The sequence below is a fragment of the Parambassis ranga genome, chromosome 2 (assembly GCF_900634625.1).
Source record: "Parambassis ranga chromosome 2, fParRan2.1, whole genome shotgun sequence".
NCBI lineage: Eukaryota > Metazoa > Chordata > Actinopteri > Ambassidae > Parambassis > Parambassis ranga.
In genome coordinates this window covers 43,878,212-43,899,625 of record NC_041023.1, presented here as the reverse complement: position 1 = coordinate 43,899,625, position 21,414 = coordinate 43,878,212, and the positions used below count along the sequence as shown (strand labels likewise).

The 21,414-nt window shown below is 42.0% G+C and overlaps 2 protein-coding genes across 2 annotated transcripts in view; both read right to left on the bottom strand.

The window, feature by feature from the left end:
- Positions 1–21,414, bottom strand: part of LOC114450023 (rho GTPase-activating protein 1-like) — a 150,551-nt gene that overhangs the window by 116,700 nt on the left and 12,437 nt on the right. The gene's annotated exons all lie outside the window — the stretch shown is intronic.
- Positions 9,130–13,033, bottom strand: LOC114444966 (uncharacterized). Its single transcript, XM_028419881.1, has 7 exons — positions 13,012–13,033; positions 12,771–12,920; positions 12,474–12,527; positions 12,370–12,392; positions 9,814–10,009; positions 9,685–9,756; positions 9,130–9,603 (listed from the first exon to the last, which is right to left on the bottom strand). Exons 1-7 carry the CDS (start codon positions 13,031–13,033, stop codon positions 9,494–9,496), a joined length of 627 nt encoding a protein of 208 aa, XP_028275682.1. The 3' UTR covers positions 9,130–9,493.

The window sequence follows — 21,414 nt, the reverse complement described above, 5'->3', positions numbered from 1 at the left end:
TGATTCAACATGTATCTGATACAGTCTAACACAGTATTATTGAGAATGTTTACTGACTGAATGAACAAACAACCATGCAGCAACAACGAACAACACAACAACAACTGGACATGGAATTCACACATCGATATACCGCAGGGGCGTTCCCGCCTGCCGGCCCACAGGGGCATCTACTGCCCCCCTGCAGACCCTGGGTCATACAGCGAATAGACCATTAGTGTTTGTTCCCTAATAAGGTAAAACTTCAATTCCTTAAAATGTTTTTACAACTCACTTGTTTTAATTGTATTCAGACTTAAAATTACGCATAATTATGGGTGTTGCCGCTTGAGTCACAGACAGTTGACGTGTCACAGCGTGAGTTTCCTGCTTCCACGATCGCCCACCCCCCTAAATCCCGCTCGTGCTCCCCCTCTTTGTCCATATTTTGAGTTTTGGCGGACGTGACCTTACCAACATGGCGGCGGTCATCACGTCCCGGAACCTTTCTGAAGAGCCTCAAAACAGCTCCTCAGAAACAAATGGGTGATGTCACGGAAGCTCTGTCCATAGACGCCACCTATGCAGAGAGCAGACATGATTCAACAAGTATCTGATACAGTCTACCACAGTATTATTATTTATTATTATTATAAGAGGGAGGACAAGAGAGAAGGGAAACAAAAGAAAAACAACAGGAAGTACCCAGACCATGAAACTCAGTCCATGTTAGACGCACAAATGTTCTCTTGCTGCCTATATATATCCACCCACTGACAGTTACCATGGTAACCAGCTCATCAGTGTTATTCAGCTCACCTGTCAGTGATCAGAATGTTATGATTGATTGGTTCATGTTCCTGATCAATCTCTAAATTAAAGAGGCTTAGACACAGACTGATGCTGTGTTCCTTACTGTAATTGGTCATCATGTAAAAGTAGCTACAGTGTGTAATCCAGCATTACAACTACAACTATCATAGCTGCTGCTGTTTTAAGACTTTACTGTTGTACACACAGAAAGCCAAATATCAGTGAGGCTGGGGTTAAACTGAACCACCCAGCCTTTGATGTTGGAAATGCAACTGAGTAATAACACAGTTTTACAATAAATAATTAAATACAGGAATAAATAAATATTGTATTTATTTATTCATTATTTATTCCCATAACAAAGGCCCTGGAGACACAATTGAAGTTCAGATTTCAAGAACTAATTCACACTGGTACTAATTTTTACACAGTCATCTATCAGTGCATAGTGTGAGACATTTAAGATGTAACTGATGTCAGTAAAAATATATAAAGAATCCATCCCCACCTCTCATATGATGGAACAGGTCCTCTTTCTCTCGTTCATGTTCACACTGAAGAAAAACTATGACAAGAAATGATGCAGCATCATATACAAATGCAGAAGCATCATTTCAGTGTAATTGTCACCAATGAGTAATGTTACTTTAGACAGAAAGTGTTTGAAGCCTTTGACTTTGTCCACAAACAAATAAAAACCATCTGCAGCCAGAAGACAGAGCAGATGGAACGGGGCTGTTTACACTCCTAGCTGCTAAAGTACATGCGTGGATTCATCTGATGACTGACTGCAGGTAAACAGGCAGTAAACAGCTGTTTCATGAGTCTCCATCAGAGTGTGAATGAGGCTGGGGCCACACTAACAGGACAGTCACAGTCTTTGATTGGAATCATGGCAGAAGAGCATTTACACAGCCTTCTGTTAAACTACATTTAAGACACAAGGTCAGCTATACAACACACTGCTGCAGCTACAGTCTGACCTTTGTGTGGTACTGTTGTGTTATGTACTGCACTCAGCTTTGACTGACTGTCCTGAAGAAACATTTCCATCAGAAACTATTGTGTCCTTCTGTCTTCAGACAAAGACATCTTTGACATGATGAGCAGCATTGTGTCCATGCAGAGTGTGTCTGTGCAGACACCATTCAAATGCACATCAGCTGCTGCTGCTAACGTTCCAGTGTGAACGACTAATCAGCTGGACAAAGGAGACAAATGTGAAACAGCTGCAGCTTCTTATCATGTCCATCTCTGTCAAATGTCTCATTGGATACTGACCAGGCTCAATGCAGGTCCTACATCTGAAGTGAAGGCTGACTTGTATCATGTATGTATCATGTCTGCTCTGCTAACACAAGCACACAACAACTATTTTCACTAGAAACATGTTGTATGTTAGACACTTGTAACCAACAAGCATCAAAAACACAACAGTGTGTACAAGACAAATGCTGCTGTCACTATGATGAACACAACAATCCAACACACGTATCACACACAGTCACCACTTCTGTAGCATTTAGCCTGCTTAGTGCATCAAGGAATACACAATCACTTCTTTACTCACAAAGCTGACTTTCCTCCTGAATCCTGCCTGTTAGACTCTGCTCAAACCACGTTCACACAAAATGTTACACAACAGCAGCACAACAAACCAACTGACTGTGTGACTTCAGACAGTTGATGTCATCTTCAGCAGTGACCAATGACGTGACTGAGCTGCTTCAGGTCCACCCTGTGACTCAGCTGCAGCTAAATCCTCACACTGATTGTTTCACTTCTGGTTGGTGATTCTCACTAAATGACCACAAATCACTGTTTGAACTCAACATCAGTGCAGTTACACAGGACACAATCCTGACATGACCTGACTAAATATACAATGATACACAACTATTATTCATGTAAACAATGTCCAACATGGTGCCACCATGCCTCCATGTTGGTGAGAGGGGGTTGATAAAAACAGAGGGCAGAGCTTCAAAGTGAAATATAAACTTCCTCTCAGTGAATCTAACAGTATGAGTCATTGTAAGTCTGACTGCTACAGACAACTTTTCAGCAGCATCATAAATCATACATTCTACATGTAAACATCAACAAATGAAAACAGTCCCTTTGAATTAGGACTCCTTCTGGAGACAAAGAAGCTGAGCATCAGGTTTGCAGTCATTTCAGGAGGAGGAGGAAGATTTGTTGATACTATTCATGATTCCATGGTTTTGCTTTTTTGCCCAAATACCAGTTTCCCTAATGTGTAACGAGCTGATAGCTGCCAGAGGTCTGGCAGACAGTATTGTTTGGCCTGTGTGGATTCTCAGATAGTGGAGAGGCTTCTCCACTTTTCTGCAATCACTACACCCACTCCAAAATTCTGACCAATCACACAATAGTATTTAAATATGACCCCAGAAAAGAGGAGGAGAACAAGCTGTGAGACCTCCCAAACACACTGTTGTTTTGTTTGGACTCTTTCTTGGTAATAGAAATAAACAGGACATATGAGAAGAGTTCGTAAAATACTGATGGGCGTAATAACAACATTACACCCAGTAGACACTTTATTATGTACACCTGTTCAACACAATGTATTAATAACGGATGATCCAAGAAGTAAGAAGCAGCAGCAGTGTCTCCAGTGGAGCTCACAGCAGGATCCTCCTCCTATTATTCAGAGACGTGAAAATCTCAGCAGTCAAAGACACAAGTGGCAGCTGTCCATGGTGCTGATCAGGACCCTCACAGTGATGCAGTCAGGCTCTCTGTCTGATGTGTGTTGCTGCATGCACACAGAAAAATTCTATTCTTCCTGATCTAGTTGTTGCAGAATAAGAAGCAGGGGCTCAGTGGTGAGCAGGGTTGTCCAATAACCGGAAGGTCGGCGGTTCGACCCCAGCTCCTCCCTAGTCATTGTTGTGTGTCCTTGGGCAAGGCACTTTACCCGCATTGCCTCCAGTGCACTCACTGGTGTATGAATGCGTATGAATGGATTGGCGGTGGTCGGAGAGGCCGTAGGTGCACCTTGGCAGCCACGTCTCCGTCAGTCTCCCCCTGGGGAGCTGTGGCTACCACTGGTAGCTTACCACTGCCACTGTGTGAATGTGGTGTGAAAGAATAATGCATCTCAATGTACGCGCTTTGAGTGCCTGCCCAACAGAGCAGAAAAGCGCAATATAAGACCAATGCATTATTATTATTATTATTATCACACTGTGAGCTGATGTTAGTGACTCTACGCTCAATAAGAGGAGACTTAAGGCTGTTCCATACTCCGCGAGACAAAGAGGGGAGAACGCACTCCACGGGTGGTAGATACAAAAAAAAAGTCTTTTCCGCACTGAGGTACCATACTCCGCGAGACGCGTGTGTGCAGAACTCCTCATACGGCCCGCCCACTAAACTATAAGGAAAGACTTTACTGAGTTTTTTAACACACCACAAGGACTTGTGCCATGGCAAGAGGGCATTATACAGAGAGGGTGCCTGGAACAGTGTGAGATGTCCGGTGATGAGCTGTGAAAATGCGACATTAAAAGTAACAATAGCAAAGATTCAGTGTTTGTGCCTTTATGACCACATTTGCACATCTACTGTGTTCCAATGTGCCTGCGATACTTCAAACTGTCCGGTGATGAGCTGTGAAGATGCGACATTAAAAGTAACAATAGCAAAGATATACAGACATTGTTAACGAGCCTGTTATGCCCGGGTATGTAGGAGTATATAGAATGGTAATAACAGTCACCATCTGGTATGTGTGAATGGCTGTCTGGAGTTATTGGTGACAAATCACCCTGACTTGCCTTTCTTTCTTTCTTTTATTGCTCATCATGCAAAACCAGTATGGTCTTATCTAAATCTGTTGAATCAGTGCTGTTTATACACCTACCTATATACCTGGAGAGGCTCTTGCGCTTCTCCACTTTCATCACGCCCACAATAAATTCCGACCAATCACAGCATGGTTGCCGCACAGCCTTGAAAGACAAAGTTCGGCCCGGACCCTGTGCACAGGAGTGCGGATCAGCGGGCGGTCAGAGACAAAAATGACGTCATTTTGTGGGCGTAACGTCTGCAGGGGGGAAAATGTCTTTGTCTCGCGGAGTATGGATCCAGCTTTATTGAACAAAAGTCCACATCTGCCTCCTACATGAGTCCAGCTGATGTTACAAGTACACACTAAATACACTGTGTTGACATCATTTCATCACAAAGTGTCTGTAAAATGATGATGCGGTGAGGCCTATATCTTTATGGCAGGAAGAGGAAGTAGAGACTGTCCTCCTGCTGCCTCCAAGAGAGGGCTCCTGCCTTTATCTACTTGGTCCAACCTAAATTTAGACTCAAAGAGAAAAATTTTCTATAATTTAATCTTTGGCTCCTACAATGGGTGCTGCCTAAACCACAAGATGCAGCATGTGTGTCTATGCAAAAATAAAAATGTCATTTTATCATTTTATTTGTGTGCATGCGTGAATGTGAGCTGTAAGGCCTTTCTCACCCATGAAACATGTCAAGAACTTCCTTCAGTTGTGGTCATGAATCCATGTAGCATTGAAGCATGTGGGGGATAGGGGCTGATACATACAAACATTAAGCATCTTTGCAACTTCCTGGACTGTTTCCATCAACTTTTCTTGCTTTTTTCTTACAGACAGAAAACCAGTAACAAGTAGCTGCTGAGTAAAAAGTTTCAAACATGATGTTTGGACTGAACAACATGAAAGTTTGGCAGGTATTGCAACATGTGACAGAGTCCAAGTGAATTCTATGTGGACCTGTTTGTGAAGTTTTAATGAGCAGATCTTCATTCAGTTGCAACAATCTCACTTGTTTGGAAAAATTACTTAATTTGTTTTTGTTTTTTAATAGACCCAACAGACATACCTACCCTCTAATCCACTACCACACACACACCGCTCCCTGAGTCCCAGGAGCAGAAACCCTCTCACCAAGGAAATCAAGGCGGCAAAAATACTCAGAAAAGTTGGAAAAACAGCTTTTCTGCTAATGACCATGCATCAGTGTGGAGATCACAAACCACAGGAGACAACCTCCCCCACTGCTGACGACCTCAAGACTTTCTACTGCAGGTTTGAGAAGGACCACTTCACACCCCTCACCTGCACCACGACGACCCCACTCAGCACCCCTATAAGGGACCACCATCTCATCACAACCACCAACACGACGACCCCACTCAGCAGCAGCTCCATCATGATGACCACCAGAACGACCCCACTCAGCTGATTGATGAACAATGACTTCTGAACTATACCAGTGAATTTAACAGGGACATGTCAGACATCTGTCTGTGAGCTCCAGACAGAAGTGTGTCATGCAGCAAAACAGCAACAACCACACAAGTTGTTTTACAACAAATGGTTAAAGATAAAAAGAAAGAAAAGAATATATAAGATTATAAGAATAAATAAACTTCTGATATTGTTATTGTGTGTAATGAAATACATGTACGGCACAGAGTAGCTTCATGTTAAAGTGACTCACCTCTGTCGTGGTGATGTTAGTGTCACTCTCCAAGTACAACGTCCTCCATCCATTAATCAGTCCTGGAATGATAAAATAAAGATAAGAAGTCATTTTGAACACTTCAGCATGTCTCAGTCCTGGAGGCTGCTGCTTGGAAAACACCTCAGACTGCAACAATAACTGCAGACATGTTAAACAGCTGTTTACACTTAAACTGATAAACCCTGAAAACATTAGCTGGACAACTCAAAAGACATTTAAGCAGCAACGAGAGGGATTATCCCACTGGACTGTTATATTGCAGGCTTCTATCTGAAGTGTTCAAACATTTGAAGTGAAACAGAAATGCATAGAGGCCAAACTCACACAAGTTTGATGTACCAGGTGTAGTTTTGGTGGCTACACATGTTCAGAAACTATTCTGTTGTAGCAGCTGAGCTTTGCAAAGCAGTGAGCCACCTGCTGGTGATCATCTGCATGTACCAGAAGCAGACAAAGATTTCTAATATGATGTTAAAGGTGTCACAGAGGAGGATCTGACTGTCTGACATCTGATTCTTCTGTTAACATCAGACACATCACAGTTTGGTCAGTTTTCAGATCACACACAGCAGTATCAATAATACTGAGCAGACATTACACACTCCATCAAACACACACACACACACACACACTGCTCACTTATAATAGAGATAATAAGTAAAGTTCTTTACAATAAATTCACATTCACGTTTTGATATCACTTCACACATGGCACAGTATGTATGACAGTGAGTTAAAGGTGGAATATGTAGTCAGAGTTAATACCAAATATTGACACTAGGTGGCAGCACTTCAGCCTTCACCCCACTGCTGCACTACCAGCACCACTCTCAGTGCTTTTTGTTTCCATTTACTGTACAACACGATTCAATTCAATGTTATTTATATGAAAAACTATGTGTAGTATTTCTATGTGTTTAGCTGACCTGTTGTTCAGGTTCCATTGGACACATATACTAGATGGAAGCTGCAGCAGGATTGACTGATGACTGATCACAGGTGTGAACAATCAGCCGGTGATGAGTGGAGCAGGAGCAGCTGCCCATGCTGCAGAGACACAAACAGCAGCAGCACTCTGTGACCCATGTCACAGATATATAATATATATATCACACACATATGTAGTCAGAATTAATACCAAATATTGACACTAGGTGGCAGCACTTGAGCTAAAAGTTTTTTTTTATTTTTATTTTTTTATTTTAGATACTGTATTAATCCCCAGAGGGAAATTCGTTACGGCTGCTGCACAAGCAGTGTCATACAATGACTAGCAAGGCGCGCCACAGGCTAGGGTGAAGTGTCTTGCCCAAGAACACACAACAGTGACTAGGGAGGAGTTGGGATCGAACCACCAACCTTCCGGCTATTGGACAACCCTGCTATCCCACTGCGCCACTGTTGTGTTTCCTCCTCTCCTGCTTTTGTTTCCACTCATTTACTGTACAACATGATCATGTGACTGGTGTGCTGCTTTCTTCTTATTGTTAAATGATGATTATACAGCTCCTGTCTCCAGTCAGAGTGAAGGACAGCAGCAACATTTACTCTCATTTTCTATTGACTTCAATCATTTCTTTCTTTGACTACAGTCATTCATACATGTCTTTACTTCCTGTGTTGCTCTGATTATGACATCATTCTCCACTTGTCTTAAACAGGCCTGTTAGGTCTGCTTGTGACATCACTCTTCTCTTGGTCTGTTAAAGAGAGCTGTTGGTCTTGTTATGACATCACAGGTCAATTGCTGTGTTAGAGAGCTGCTTGGTTGGGTTGTGACATCACTGTTTACTGACTGTGTTACTGCTTGTTGGCCTTGTGATGACATCACTGTTCAGGCAGCTGTGGCTCAGGTGGAAGAGTGGTAGTCCACTAACTGTAAGGTTCTCAGCTTGATCCTCATTCCTGCATTGATGGTGACCTCACCTTCACAGACAAATGTTGTACCTGACAGTGACCACTTGAGGGCAGTGATGCTATATCTACTTAGAGAAGATTGAAGCAAGGCGTCTGGACTTGTAGAGTTTTCTAGAAGACGTTTCGCTGCTCATCCAAGCAGCTTCATCAGTTCTAACTGTTTGGTGGGGAAACATGGTTTATATGTGGTTACAGACCTGTGTGGGTGGGTCTGGGTAAAACTTAAAAAACTTAAAAACAATAGCACTAAATGTTTCCATACTTACCTGTGATGTTCTGGCTGACTGGGCCAGGTGTGTCTAACGACTGGCTAACGACTATGAAACTGCCGGAGGGGGACTGGTTGACAGCCCTTTGTTCTTACTGTGAGTATGTGCAAACTTCCTGGGAATGGATGGAATGCTATATCTACTGTTTATGAACAAGATGATTATTAGTGTAGAGAGAGACGGAGGAACAGCTGCAGATATCAGTGTGATCTCAGTGGTTATTAGGACAGAAAGCAGCCAATCAGACGGCTCTGTGGGTTTCTGTGGGTTTCACTGTGAGGGTTACAGAATCATTCCAGGAAGTCCTCGACCTGCCTCATTTCCTGCTCACTGCATGCTCTTTGAAAAGATCAGTCTGCACTCAGTGTTTTCAACAATTAATTCAAAACCACAGAAAATGTGTTTGGATACAAAACATCAGATCTGAAAGAGTTTATTAATATCAGAAAGTGACAAAGCTGCAGAGAGTCTGAAGACAGCTGCAGGTTCATTTCTTCATCTACTCACATTGAAACAATCCATTCATCATCAAATCACAGAGAGCACATGTGTGCAGATAAAACATTCAAACATTTTCTCATTTTATGTCACTGTGAAGGAAACAGCAGTCGTCGGAATGCAGATTTATAAAAGAGGATTAACACACACATACACCACGCTGAACACACACAACAGCCGTGTGGTTTCATCCTTTGATTTTTATCACATCTTGTTCTGCACCTGCTGCTTGACAACCATGGTCACATGACTGCCAGGCTGCAACATGATGGATCAGCTTTACTGTGAAACGACAGTGAAATAATGTGAAGACACTTTGTGATAAAAAGTAAAGCTATAAATGCAGAAAGATCCAAGCAGACAGGAAGTCAGATTCAGTTTTATACTGACTCAAAGTTTTAGTACAAAGAGAAAAAAGAGCATCATATGATCACTGATGGACTCTGAGCACAGTGATGGATGATGTGATGGAGGACGAGCAGTCAGCCGGTCATCAGCAGAGAGAGTCCACAGCAGTACAGCAGACTCTTCACTATCAGCACAGTGTAGAGCAGCAGGAGCAGCTTCACCCTGCACTGAGACTGGAAGGACCCTGACACACAGACAGACAGACAGACAGGTCATTCTCTGACTGTGTTGGGATGTGAACATCTTCATCCTGAATGGGTCTTACAGTCAGTGAGCTGCACAGCTGGCAGGTCTGCAGGTTCTTCCTCTAGAGGAGAGACTGCAGAGACAGAAAAGAGTCACATATTTACAAAGGTCCTCTGCTCTCTTCTCAACATCCCATGAACATGTTCATTACCTTGCTCTGTTTGGGCCTTCACTCTGACCCCCTCATGGTTCACAAAACAGCTGTACTTATAGCTGCTGCTCTCCTGCTGCTGGACAAACAAGATGGCGGCGCTGTGTCCCGTCTCTCTGAGCTCCAGCTGCTCTCCCTCAGCAGGATGCAGCTCCTCCAGCGAGCCTTTCTCCTTCTGTCTTTTCCAGAAAAACTATGTGTAGTATTTCTATGTGTTTAGCTGACCTGTTGTTCAGGTTCCATTGGACACATATACTAGATGGAAGCTGCAGCAGGATTGACTGATGACTGATCACAGGTGTGAACAATCAGCCGGTGATGAGTGGAGCAGGAGCAGCTGCCCATGCTGCAGAGACACAAACAGCAGCAGCACTCTGTGACCCATGTCACAGATATATAATATATATATCACACACATATGTAGTCAGAATTAATACCAAATATTGACACTAGGTGGCAGCACTTGAGCTAAAAGTTTTTTTTTATTTTTATTTTTTTATTTTAGATACTGTATTAATCCCCAGAGGGAAATTCGTTACGGCTGCTGCACAAGCAGTGTCATACAATGACTAGCAAGGCGCGCCACAGGCTAGGGTGAAGTGTCTTGCCCAAGAACACACAACAGTGACTAGGGAGGAGTTGGGATCGAACCACCAACCTTCCGGCTATTGGACAACCCTGCTATCCCACTGCGCCACTGTTGTGTTTCCTCCTCTCCTGCTTTTTGTTTCCACTCATTTACTGTACAACATGATCATGTGACTGGTGTGCTGCTTTCTTCTTATTGTTAAATGATGATTATACAGCTCCTGTCTCCAGTCAGAGTGAAGGACAGCAGCAACATTTACTCTCATTTTCTATTGACTTCAATCATTTCTTTCTTTGACTACAGTCATTCATACATGTCTTTACTTCCTGTGTTGCTCTGATTATGACATCATTCTCCACTTGTCTTAAACAGGCCTGTTAGGTCTGCTTGTGACATCACTCTTCTCTTGGTCTGTTAAAGAGAGCTGTTGGTCTTGTTATGACATCACAGGTCAATTGCTGTGTTAGAGAGCTGCTTGGTTGGGTTGTGACATCACTGTTTACTGACTGTGTTACTGCTTGTTGGCCTTGTGATGACATCACTGTTCAGGCAGCTGTGGCTCAGGTGGAAGAGTGGTAGTCCACTAACTGTAAGGTTCTCAGCTTGATCCTCATTCCTGCATTGATGGTGACCTCACCTTCACAGACAAATGTTGTACCTGACAGTGACCACTTGAGGGCAGTGATGCTATATCTACTTAGAGAAGATTGAAGCAAGGCGTCTGGACTTGTAGAGTTTTCTAGAAGACGTTTCGCTGCTCATCCAAGCAGCTTCATCAGTTCTAACTGTTTGGTGGGGAAACATGGTTTATATGTGGTTACAGACCTGTGTGGGTGGGTCTGGGTAAAACTTAAAAAACTTAAAAACAATAGCACTAAATGTTTCCATACTTACCTGTGATGTTCTGGCTGACTGGGCCAGGTGTGTCTAACGACTGGCTAACGACTATGAAACTGCCGGAGGGGGACTGGTTGACAGCCCTTTGTTCTTACTGTGAGTATGTGCAAACTTCCTGGGAATGGATGGAATGCTATATCTACTGTTTATGAACAAGATGATTATTAGTGTAGAGAGAGACGGAGGAACAGCTGCAGATATCAGTGTGATCTCAGTGGTTATTAGGACAGAAAGCAGCCAATCAGACGGCTCTGTGGGTTTCTGTGGGTTTCACTGTGAGGGTTACAGAATCATTCCAGGAAGTCCTCGACCTGCCTCATTTCCTGCTCACTGCATGCTCTTTGAAAAGATCAGTCTGCACTCAGTGTTTTCAACAATTAATTCAAAACCACAGAAAATGTGTTTGGATACAAAACATCAGATCTGAAAGAGTTTATTAATATCAGAAAGTGACAAAGCTGCAGAGAGTCTGAAGACAGCTGCAGGTTCATTTCTTCATCTACTCACATTGAAACAATCCATTCATCATCAAATCACAGAGAGCACATGTGTGCAGATAAAACATTCAAACATTTTCTCATTTTATGTCACTGTGAAGGAAACAGCAGTCGTCGGAATGCAGATTTATAAAAGAGGATTAACACACACATACACCACGCTGAACACACACAACAGCCGTGTGGTTTCATCCTTTGATTTTTATCACATCTTGTTCTGCACCTGCTGCTTGACAACCATGGTCACATGACTGCCAGGCTGCAACATGATGGATCAGCTTTACTGTGAAACGACAGTGAAATAATGTGAAGACACTTTGTGATAAAAAGTAAAGCTATAAATGCAGAAAGATCCAAGCAGACAGGAAGTCAGATTCAGTTTTATACTGACTCAAAGTTTTAGTACAAAGAGAAAAAAGAGCATCATATGATCACTGATGGACTCTGAGCACAGTGATGGATGATGTGATGGAGGACGAGCAGTCAGCCGGTCATCAGCAGAGAGAGTCCACAGCAGTACAGCAGACTCTTCACTATCAGCACAGTGTAGAGCAGCAGGAGCAGCTTCACCCTGCACTGAGACTGGAAGGACCCTGACACACAGACAGACAGACAGACAGGTCATTCTCTGACTGTGTTGGGATGTGAACATCTTCATCCTGAATGGGTCTTACAGTCAGTGAGCTGCACAGCTGGCAGGTCTGCAGGTTCTTCCTCTAGAGGAGAGACTGCAGAGACAGAAAAGAGTCACATATTTACAAAGGTCCTCTGCTCTCTTCTCAACATCCCATGAACATGTTCATTACCTTGCTCTGTTTGGGCCTTCACTCTGACCCCCTCATGGTTCACAAAACAGCTGTACTTATAGCTGCTGCTCTCCTGCTGCTGGACAAACAAGATGGCGGCGCTGTGTCCCGTCTCTCTGAGCTCCAGCTGCTCTCCCTCAGCAGGATGCAGCTCCTCCAGCGAGCCTTTCTCCTTCTGTCTTTTCCAGGAGAAGCGGACCAGAGGGGGAAACATGTCTGAGGCCAGACACAGCAGGGAGCTGCTCCCCTCAGGACGGCCTGTGGGTGCTGCTGGGTACACGGTCACCACGGGCAACACAACCTGCTGCTCTGAGGCTACACAACACAGACAAACAATCATCAGCCTGTCAGTGCAGCAGCTCCATCATGCTGTGAGGGGGATAGGGAATTTAAATCATTCCTGAACTTGTCCTGTGTGACTGGGTCATGGGGGGCTGGAGTCTATAGTATTTGTCAGTGGGAGACAGTATAAAGTTTACACACATGTAACAAATACAAAACTGCTTTTTAATGAATCTGTCAAATATAATACAAATTATTTAATCACTTGTAAAAATCTGTAAATAGTTTTAATTGGTCAGATTTATGTATGAAATAAATCCTCATATCCTCAAATCATCCTGGTCAGATTTATGCAGACATATGTATGTATGTATTATGTATATATGATTTAAATCACCATATTACATTTTTCAAGATTATGTGTCAATGTTTTTGTATAATAGTCATCATAACAAAAATATTGATTTAAACTTGAAGCAGACACGGGCAGTATGTGTGGATATGTCAAATATTATACATTTATGTTCATTAAATATTATTGATGGACATGCTAGATAAAATATTTACCAGATCACATTTAACATACACATTATGATGAATTATTATATATTATAATTATTACATATTTATGTCTATTTACCATCATTTACAAAAGCAAAATATGTATTTTTATATATTGTATAATTTTGATGAATATGGAACCTGTGTTAACATGTAAAACATATGAATGTTTTATCATCTTTTATCTTTTATATGTACAAATTATTTCCTCTTATTGTAGCACCACATCAAGTTTCTTTATTTTATATATTAATTTATTACTGATTAAAAATACTGAAATGATGAAACACTAAATAATTCTGCAGAAACAATAACTCAGATTAAACTTTGAGTTTTTTCTGTCCGTGTGCTGTGTGATAAATTTTATACAAAGTATAAAAATAATAAAAATGTGATTCAGTAGAAACAGTTCATGAAGAAAGTGACTTTAAACAGCTTCAACATTTCCAACAGTAAAAATAAATGTTAGTTCTTACCTGTTACTATCAGTTTAGTTCCAGGACCAAAGATCCACATACACAGTGAAACAGGCTCATACAAAAACCTGCTGAGTGAAGGATCCAATCAGGAGGCAGAATTCTGTCAGAATTCCATGTTGCAGGAACGTCTGTGTAAAACAGAGACACTGCAAATCTCCATGTTTGTAAAAAGCATCACAGCGTCCTCATCATCAGCTTTTTCCTGCTTGTTCTAAACTTCCTCTGTTAACATGTGAAGCTCCGACTGAAAGACTCCCAGTCAGCGTCCCCTCTGGTCACATGGACTCATTCCTTCCTTTGTTGGGATTAAACATGGATTTGTGCAGCTTTCGATGCTTCAGAGCTCTTTGAGTGTGTTTGAGTCTGAGATGGAGGTGAAACATGAAGCTGATGTAGTTTTCTGTTCTCTGCTGGTTTTTGTTCAGGCTGCTCGCATAATCTCTCACTGTGGGAACTTCCATCATCCCACCAACAGGAGCAGTAGTAGGTGGCTGAATGATCCTCTTTAACTGTCTCTATCTCCAGCTCCCAGCCCTTCTGTGTTTGTACAGCTGAGAAATCATCTTTCTGAGGATGATTGTAACCTTTATCAATGCTACCACTATTCTTACCAATATCAAGAATCACTCTGAATGTGTCCTTGTCTTTCTTCTGGTACCAGAACACATAGCTACCACACTGTTGAAGCCCTCCACAGCTGAAGGACACATGTCCACCGACTCTCCTGGTCAGCGAGGCATCGTCCTGAATCAGATCTGCTGCCATGGAAACCAGCGCTGCAGATACAGGTGGAGGTCAGTGTTTGTTACAGGTGTGGCTCGTCGGCGCCTGATTGGCTGGAAACACTCACCTGAACAAAGACAGCAGAGAGCAGCAGCCGGCAGGAGAAGCATGTTTCCTCTGGTGAACTCACAGAGAAGTGACGCTCTGATGCAGCTGAGGCCAAACGAGGACGAGCTGCTCAAAACTCCCATCAGCCCCTGCTGCCCTCAGATAAGACTGCTGAGTGCTGTGGTTTGTAACCACACCATGAAGGAGGAGCTTCAGATGAGACTGATCACTGCTAATAGAAAAGAAAAGATATAAAAAGAAAGAAAAGAATTCTTATGAAGAGTTTAATGATGCCATGATGTCTGGTATAATGCTGTCACCACAGTTTGGTGTGTGTGTGTGTGTGTGTGTGTGTGTGTGTGTGTGTGTCTGTGTGTCCAGACCTGGTGGTGGTGAGGAAGGCTGGAGAACAGGAGAGATGAGGGTTTGGACTAATTGGACTTATTAATGACTAACTTTTTACTAACCAGACTGAAAACACACCCACACATGTTGTGTTATAAACTACTATTCATTTATATTTATTCATATATATTTATACACATACATATGTTTTTGAAGCATGCTTTGTGGATGGGAAAGGAGGCAGAGCTGAGTCTGTCTGAGCATGTGGCTCCACCTAGTGGACAACAGTACAAACCACTGGCCCAGCCACAGAAGTCAGAGGCTCATGCAGATCATGGGGCATGTTTTGCAGTGCTTATCAAAAGCGTGCTTCTCCTGCAGTTCACACACGTGAGGACAAACACTTGTTGCTGTTGTTGCAGGACAAACTGTCTGTGGTGGTTTGGCAGCGTCCTTCTGATAGTTTTAGTCTCTTATCAGATGTTCACGTGAGCCACACATCAAGACATCAGATATAAAAACAGGACAGACTGCTTCAGATCCCCATGTTCCTGTTAACAACAAAGATCAACAATTCATTTCAGTGATGTTGTAACTGCACAATGAGAATATTTCAATACACCAAGAAGACTTAAAAAGTACCAAGAAGCCCTGAAAGAAAATAAGATGATGATGTTACGTTGATACAAAGTCAGGCAGAAGATTTAAAGGTAAGTATCTAAGGATCATATACAGAGAGGCTCCTTCCAAGTCAACTGTCAGCAGCCAAGCTAGTCGGACTATAGGCTCCTCGTTTCTGAGTCTCTTCCGCCACCTGCTGGTCATAAAAAATAACAGCATCAGTTTTTTATTTTAAATTTTTACAATTTAGTGAATTTATTTGTTAAATGTTTAAATCTTTTTTATTTTTTTTGACTTATTTAAAATCTCTTTTAAATCTTTAATCTTTAAATCCTTCCTCTGAGAATCAGCCAAATGAGGGAAGATACTGTTTAAGTTTAGACAACATGTCCGAGTTTTTCAGTCGCCTGTGAACAACCGCGCCAGAGGGAATTTCAGCCCCACTAGCAGTTTCAGCACTGGACAGCGCCACCGGTCTACAGCGCGGGTCAATGATTTCAGCACCGGACAGCGACAGAACAGGCCTCAGTGACAGGAGACTGTGAAGCCAGCAGCCGCTGTAAGTCTGGTTTCAACATATTAATGTGGCACAGCCTGCTTTTCTGCCTATGGTCCATGTGGCAACTATGTGATCATGGTCATTTACTTTTTCTAGGACCATGTAAGGGCCAGTGTAACAAGCCTGCACAAGGGAACAACTTGCAAAGTTTAGACAGTAATGGGTTAATAACTTGGGAAATGTTTACATGTATACTGTAAAATTTCTGTCCTTCCTACTGAGTGTGTTGGAGGAGATTGTGAAGCCTGTGAAACAGCGTCAACTTGTGGCAGAAATAAGACCTGCAGAAATACTGAAGGAAGCTCTGTGGTTCCAGTGTTTGTCTGCAGCTTCATCATTTGTGAAGACAAACTCAGAGCAGCAACCGTTTTATATGCCAGCTGTTTAATAAAGTAATAATAAGTAAGACAATATCATAAAGCCACAAGTTTGAAGCGACATGATATGATTTAGACAGAGTATTGATTTTAAATAAGTTCAGTCAAAGAGCTGGTCATATTCACTGTCTGAATAAATATGTCAAAATTTCACAGTAATACTGCAAAGTCATGTTTCTACATGTCATTTGTCTTCAGTTTATTACTGTGACATTTTTACAGTAAGTTACTTGTCAGTTGCTGCCAGTTCATTCCTGTGAAATTCACAGTAGCTTTGTTACACCAAGGCTCATTGGGCCCCTGGACCCCATTAGATGGTAAGCAAAGAAAAAATCAAACACAGCACTTTGCACCTGATGCACCATCTGATGACACACCTAGCATCCAAACTAGGCTGGTCCACCTCACTCCATCTGCACTGCTGACGTTTATTAACAATGGACTTTAATTCTAGCTCATCCATGGCTGCCAAGAAACACAGAGTGCTGGTTTCTTTCTACAATAATTATTTCTCTTATATTGTTCCAGTCAGGAATAGATTTTACCAGGTCAAGTCCTGCTTTGACAAAGAAATCCATAAATTCATTCACTGTTATCTTTATATAACTATTGTCACTTTTTCAGTATGATGTTCAATATATGCTATATTTCTTTCTTGATTTTATTAGACCATTTCATATATTGCAAATTCCTTTTACATTCTTGTTTTTCATTTAATAGTTCCTTATATTATATAATTACAATTTCTTACTGGGTGTCAGTACTTCTGGTCTGATCTGTCTGTGCAGTATAACATCTGTAATATATGTTATATGCCAGGTTGAGGAAATAATACCTAATAACAAGTCATACAATCACTGTCTGTGAGCTCCAGACAAAGTGTGTCATGCAGCAAAACAGCAACAACCACACAAGTTGTTTTACAACAAATGGTTAAAGATGAACAAAGAATATATAATATAAGATTATAAGAATAAATGAAACACTGTGATAAACTTCTGATATTGTTATTGTGTGTAATGAAATACATGTACGGCACAGAGTAGCTTCATGTTAAAGTGACTCACCTCTGCCGTGGTGATGTTAGTGTCACTCTCTCCAAGTACAACGTCCTCCATCCATCAATCAGTCCTGGAATGATAAAATCAAAAAGTCATTTTGAACACTTCAGCATGTCTCAGTCCTGGAGGCTGCTGCTTGGAAAACACCTCAGACTGCAACAATAACTGCAGACATGTTAAACAGCTGTTTACTGTTAAACTGATAAACCCTGAAAACATTAGCTTGACAACTGACGCAACTGTAAGCAGCAATGAGAGGGATTATCCCACTGGACTGTTATATTGCAGGCTTCTATCTGACTCTGTTTGTTCAGTGTTCAAACATTTGAAGTGAAACAGAAATGCATAGAGGCTGTACACTTTGATTGATGTCACTGTGACCTCCTCTACACTGCAGACCATTCCCTGGAAGTAAAGCAGAAGAAATGTGATGTTTAATTAACATCTCTAGATTAGCTGGAGTCTTCATGAAGGTCAAACTCACACAAGTTTGATAGATAGCAGTGGTTGCTATGGTTACCTAACAGAATCCCATTTAAAAGGTTACAATTCTACCACTGTTTCTTCAGTGACCAAGTTAGGTATAGTTACAGTCACCTCAGCCACAGGTAGAACAGGTGTCATAGGGCTGCTAAAATCTTTAGATTGATTGAATCTTTAAAACCTTTAGCACAGCTATGCTGCTCTAGGTCTATGCTGTCGGAGGGCACAAACATGATCCACTGAGCAGTTTCCCTCTCACCCTCTGATCTCTCCTCTACTCTCATTAGTCTGGCTCATACTGGGTAATATCGTCTCATAATCTGTGTTTACTGTCTTCCTCGTAGTTTTGTGCCTCGCTCTCGCTCTCTCTCTCTTTGCAGGTCTCAAGACCTGGATGCTGACCTGCAGTCCGGCCCCTGAACTCTCCTGAGCTCATCGACTTCATCAGCCCCTGCTACTCATCTTTGCTTTGATTACTATCAAATTACTATTACTACTTATGGACTGATGATATATATAGATATCCATTATAATATAATCACTGTTTCATCTTGCTGTCATGTTTACTCTGTACTGTATCATGTTTGCTGCATGTTTGCTCCTCTCTCTATCTCTCTCCTTCATCCTCTCTGTCCTGTCTCCCTCTTCTTCTCCTCCTCTACCCGGCCGACTGGCAGCAGGACTGGTTCTTCCTTAAGTAGACGGGTCCTGCTCAGTGTTTCTTCCTCTTAAAGGGAGGTTTTCCTTGCCACAGTGCTCTTAAGGGGGTTCAGGCTCTGGGTCTCATGCTCTGGGTTTCTGTGAAGCACTTTGAGACAATTTGTGATTGTAAAATGCGCTATATAAATAAAATGTTGATGAAGATTCTCAGTCATCCAGGTCATCATACGTAGAGAAGATTGAAGCAAGGCGTCTGGACTGACGCCTTGCTTCAATATAAATGCGTATATAAATAAAACTGAATTGAATTGAAAATACAAAACCATGATTCATTCAATGAAGTGAGAACAGGAAGGCCTTTCTGTGATCTGATTTTTATCTGAATCACTGTGAAATGAGGATCCTGGAAACTAAACAAATAAAAATAAAGACCTGATGGTGTGTCCCCCTCCTCCCTAAGAAAATAAAGTGTCCAGAGAAACTCCGACTCCAAAGAAATCCCAACATAATAATCCAAAATACAGGTTGCTATGTCAAAAACATCCTCACATGATATAATTATATAAATACATCAGCAAAATACTGCAAAAAGGTCAGCAAGAACAAAGAACAGAGGGCCAAAAGGAACAAACTCAGCAGAGGCTGCAGGAAGACTTCTCTGGTCTACAGAGCTCAGCTCTGGTCCTCTGGTTCAAAGCCTTGGTCCTCCACTCACTGTGATCCTTTGTTGTACCAGGTGTAGTTTTGGTGGCTACACGTGTGTTCAGAAACTATTCTGTTGTAGCAGCTGAGCTTTACTCCAATCCACTGTCACCACAAACACTTTCCCCTCTCTGTTCTTCTTCTTCCTCTGCCTCTTTTTCTTCTTCTGTGGTGTTTTATGGCAGCTGATGTCCATACAGTGACATTTCTGCCTCCTCCTGTCTTTAGTCAGACTGTTTCTCTTACAGATGAAAGATGTACAGATGTAGAGAGAAGCTAACATTGTTGGCACTGATTAACCTCAACCACACACACCTGTGTGAGCCACACCATCATTCTAACAGTTACATTGTTACACTGAGTGACAGCAAAGCAGTGAGCCCCCTGCTGGTGATCAGCTGCATGTACCAGAAGCAGACACAGATTTCTAATATGATGTTAAAGTTGTCACAGAGGAGGATCTGACTGTCTGACATCTGATTCTTCTGTCAACATCAGACCCATCACAGTTTGATCAGTTTTCAGATCACACACAGCGGTATCAATAACACTGAGCAGACATTACACACTCCATCAAACACACGCACACACAGTGCTCACTTATAATAGAGATAATAAGTAAAGTTCTTTACAATAAATTCACATTCACATTTTTATTATCACTTCACACATGGCACAGTATATATGGCAGTGAGTTAAAGGCGGAATATGTAGTCAGAATTAATACCAAATATTGACACTAGGTGGCAGCACTTAAAAGTTGTTTCCTCCTCCCCACCACCCACTGCTGCACTACCAGCGCCACTCTCAGTGCTTTTTGTTTCCATTTACTGTACAACATGATTCAATTCAATGTTTTTTTATATGAAAAACTATGTGTAGTATTTCTATGTGTTTAGCTGACCTGTTGTTCAGGTTCCATTGGACACATATACTAGATGGAAGCTGCAGCAGGATTGACTGATGACTGATCACAGGTGTGAACAATCAGCCGGTGACGAGTGGAGCAGGAGCAGCTGCCCATGCTGCAGAGACACAAACAGCAGCAGCACTCTGTGACCCATGTCCACTCTGTGTGTCCTCCAAACAGTCTTAAGATTACGATTTAGATTAAGAAACCTTTATTAGTCCCACAATGGGGAAATTGAATTTTTGCAACAGCAGATACAGACAGCAAAGGATAAGTTAATAAAAGATATATACATGATAAAATAAACTACCAATAAAATATAGAATAGAATAGAATCAAAATAAGAGTTTACAGAAAACTGTTCATAGTACATTAGTGATTTATTGTACACTGTGGTGTGTGAATATTGCACCTATCAGGAGTGTTTATTGTACAGTCTGACAGCAGCAGGAAGGAAAGACCTTCTGTATCTCTCCTTCACACACCGAGGGTGGAGCAGTCTCCCACTGAAGCTGCTCTGCAGTGCTGACAGGGTGTTCTGCAGGGGGTGGGACTCATTGTCCAGCATGGATGTCAGTTTTGTCAGGACCTTTCTGTCCCCCACCTCCTGGGGCAGAGTGTCGTCTGTGAAAGTCCACCACCATCTCCTTTGTTTTCCCTGCATTGATCAGGAGGTGGTTTCGCTGACACCAGTCCACAAAGTTCTGCATCAGTCCTCTGTATCAAATTACTATTACTACTACTTATGGACTGATGATATATATAGATTTCCATTAGAATATAATCACTGTTCCATCTTGCTTGTCATGTTGGCTCTGTACTGTATCTTGTTTGCTGCATGTTTGCTCCTCTCTCTTTCTCTCTCTCTCCTTCATCCTCTCTGTCCTGTCTCCCTCTTCTTCTCCTCTACCCGTCCGACTGGCCGCAGGAAGGTTCTT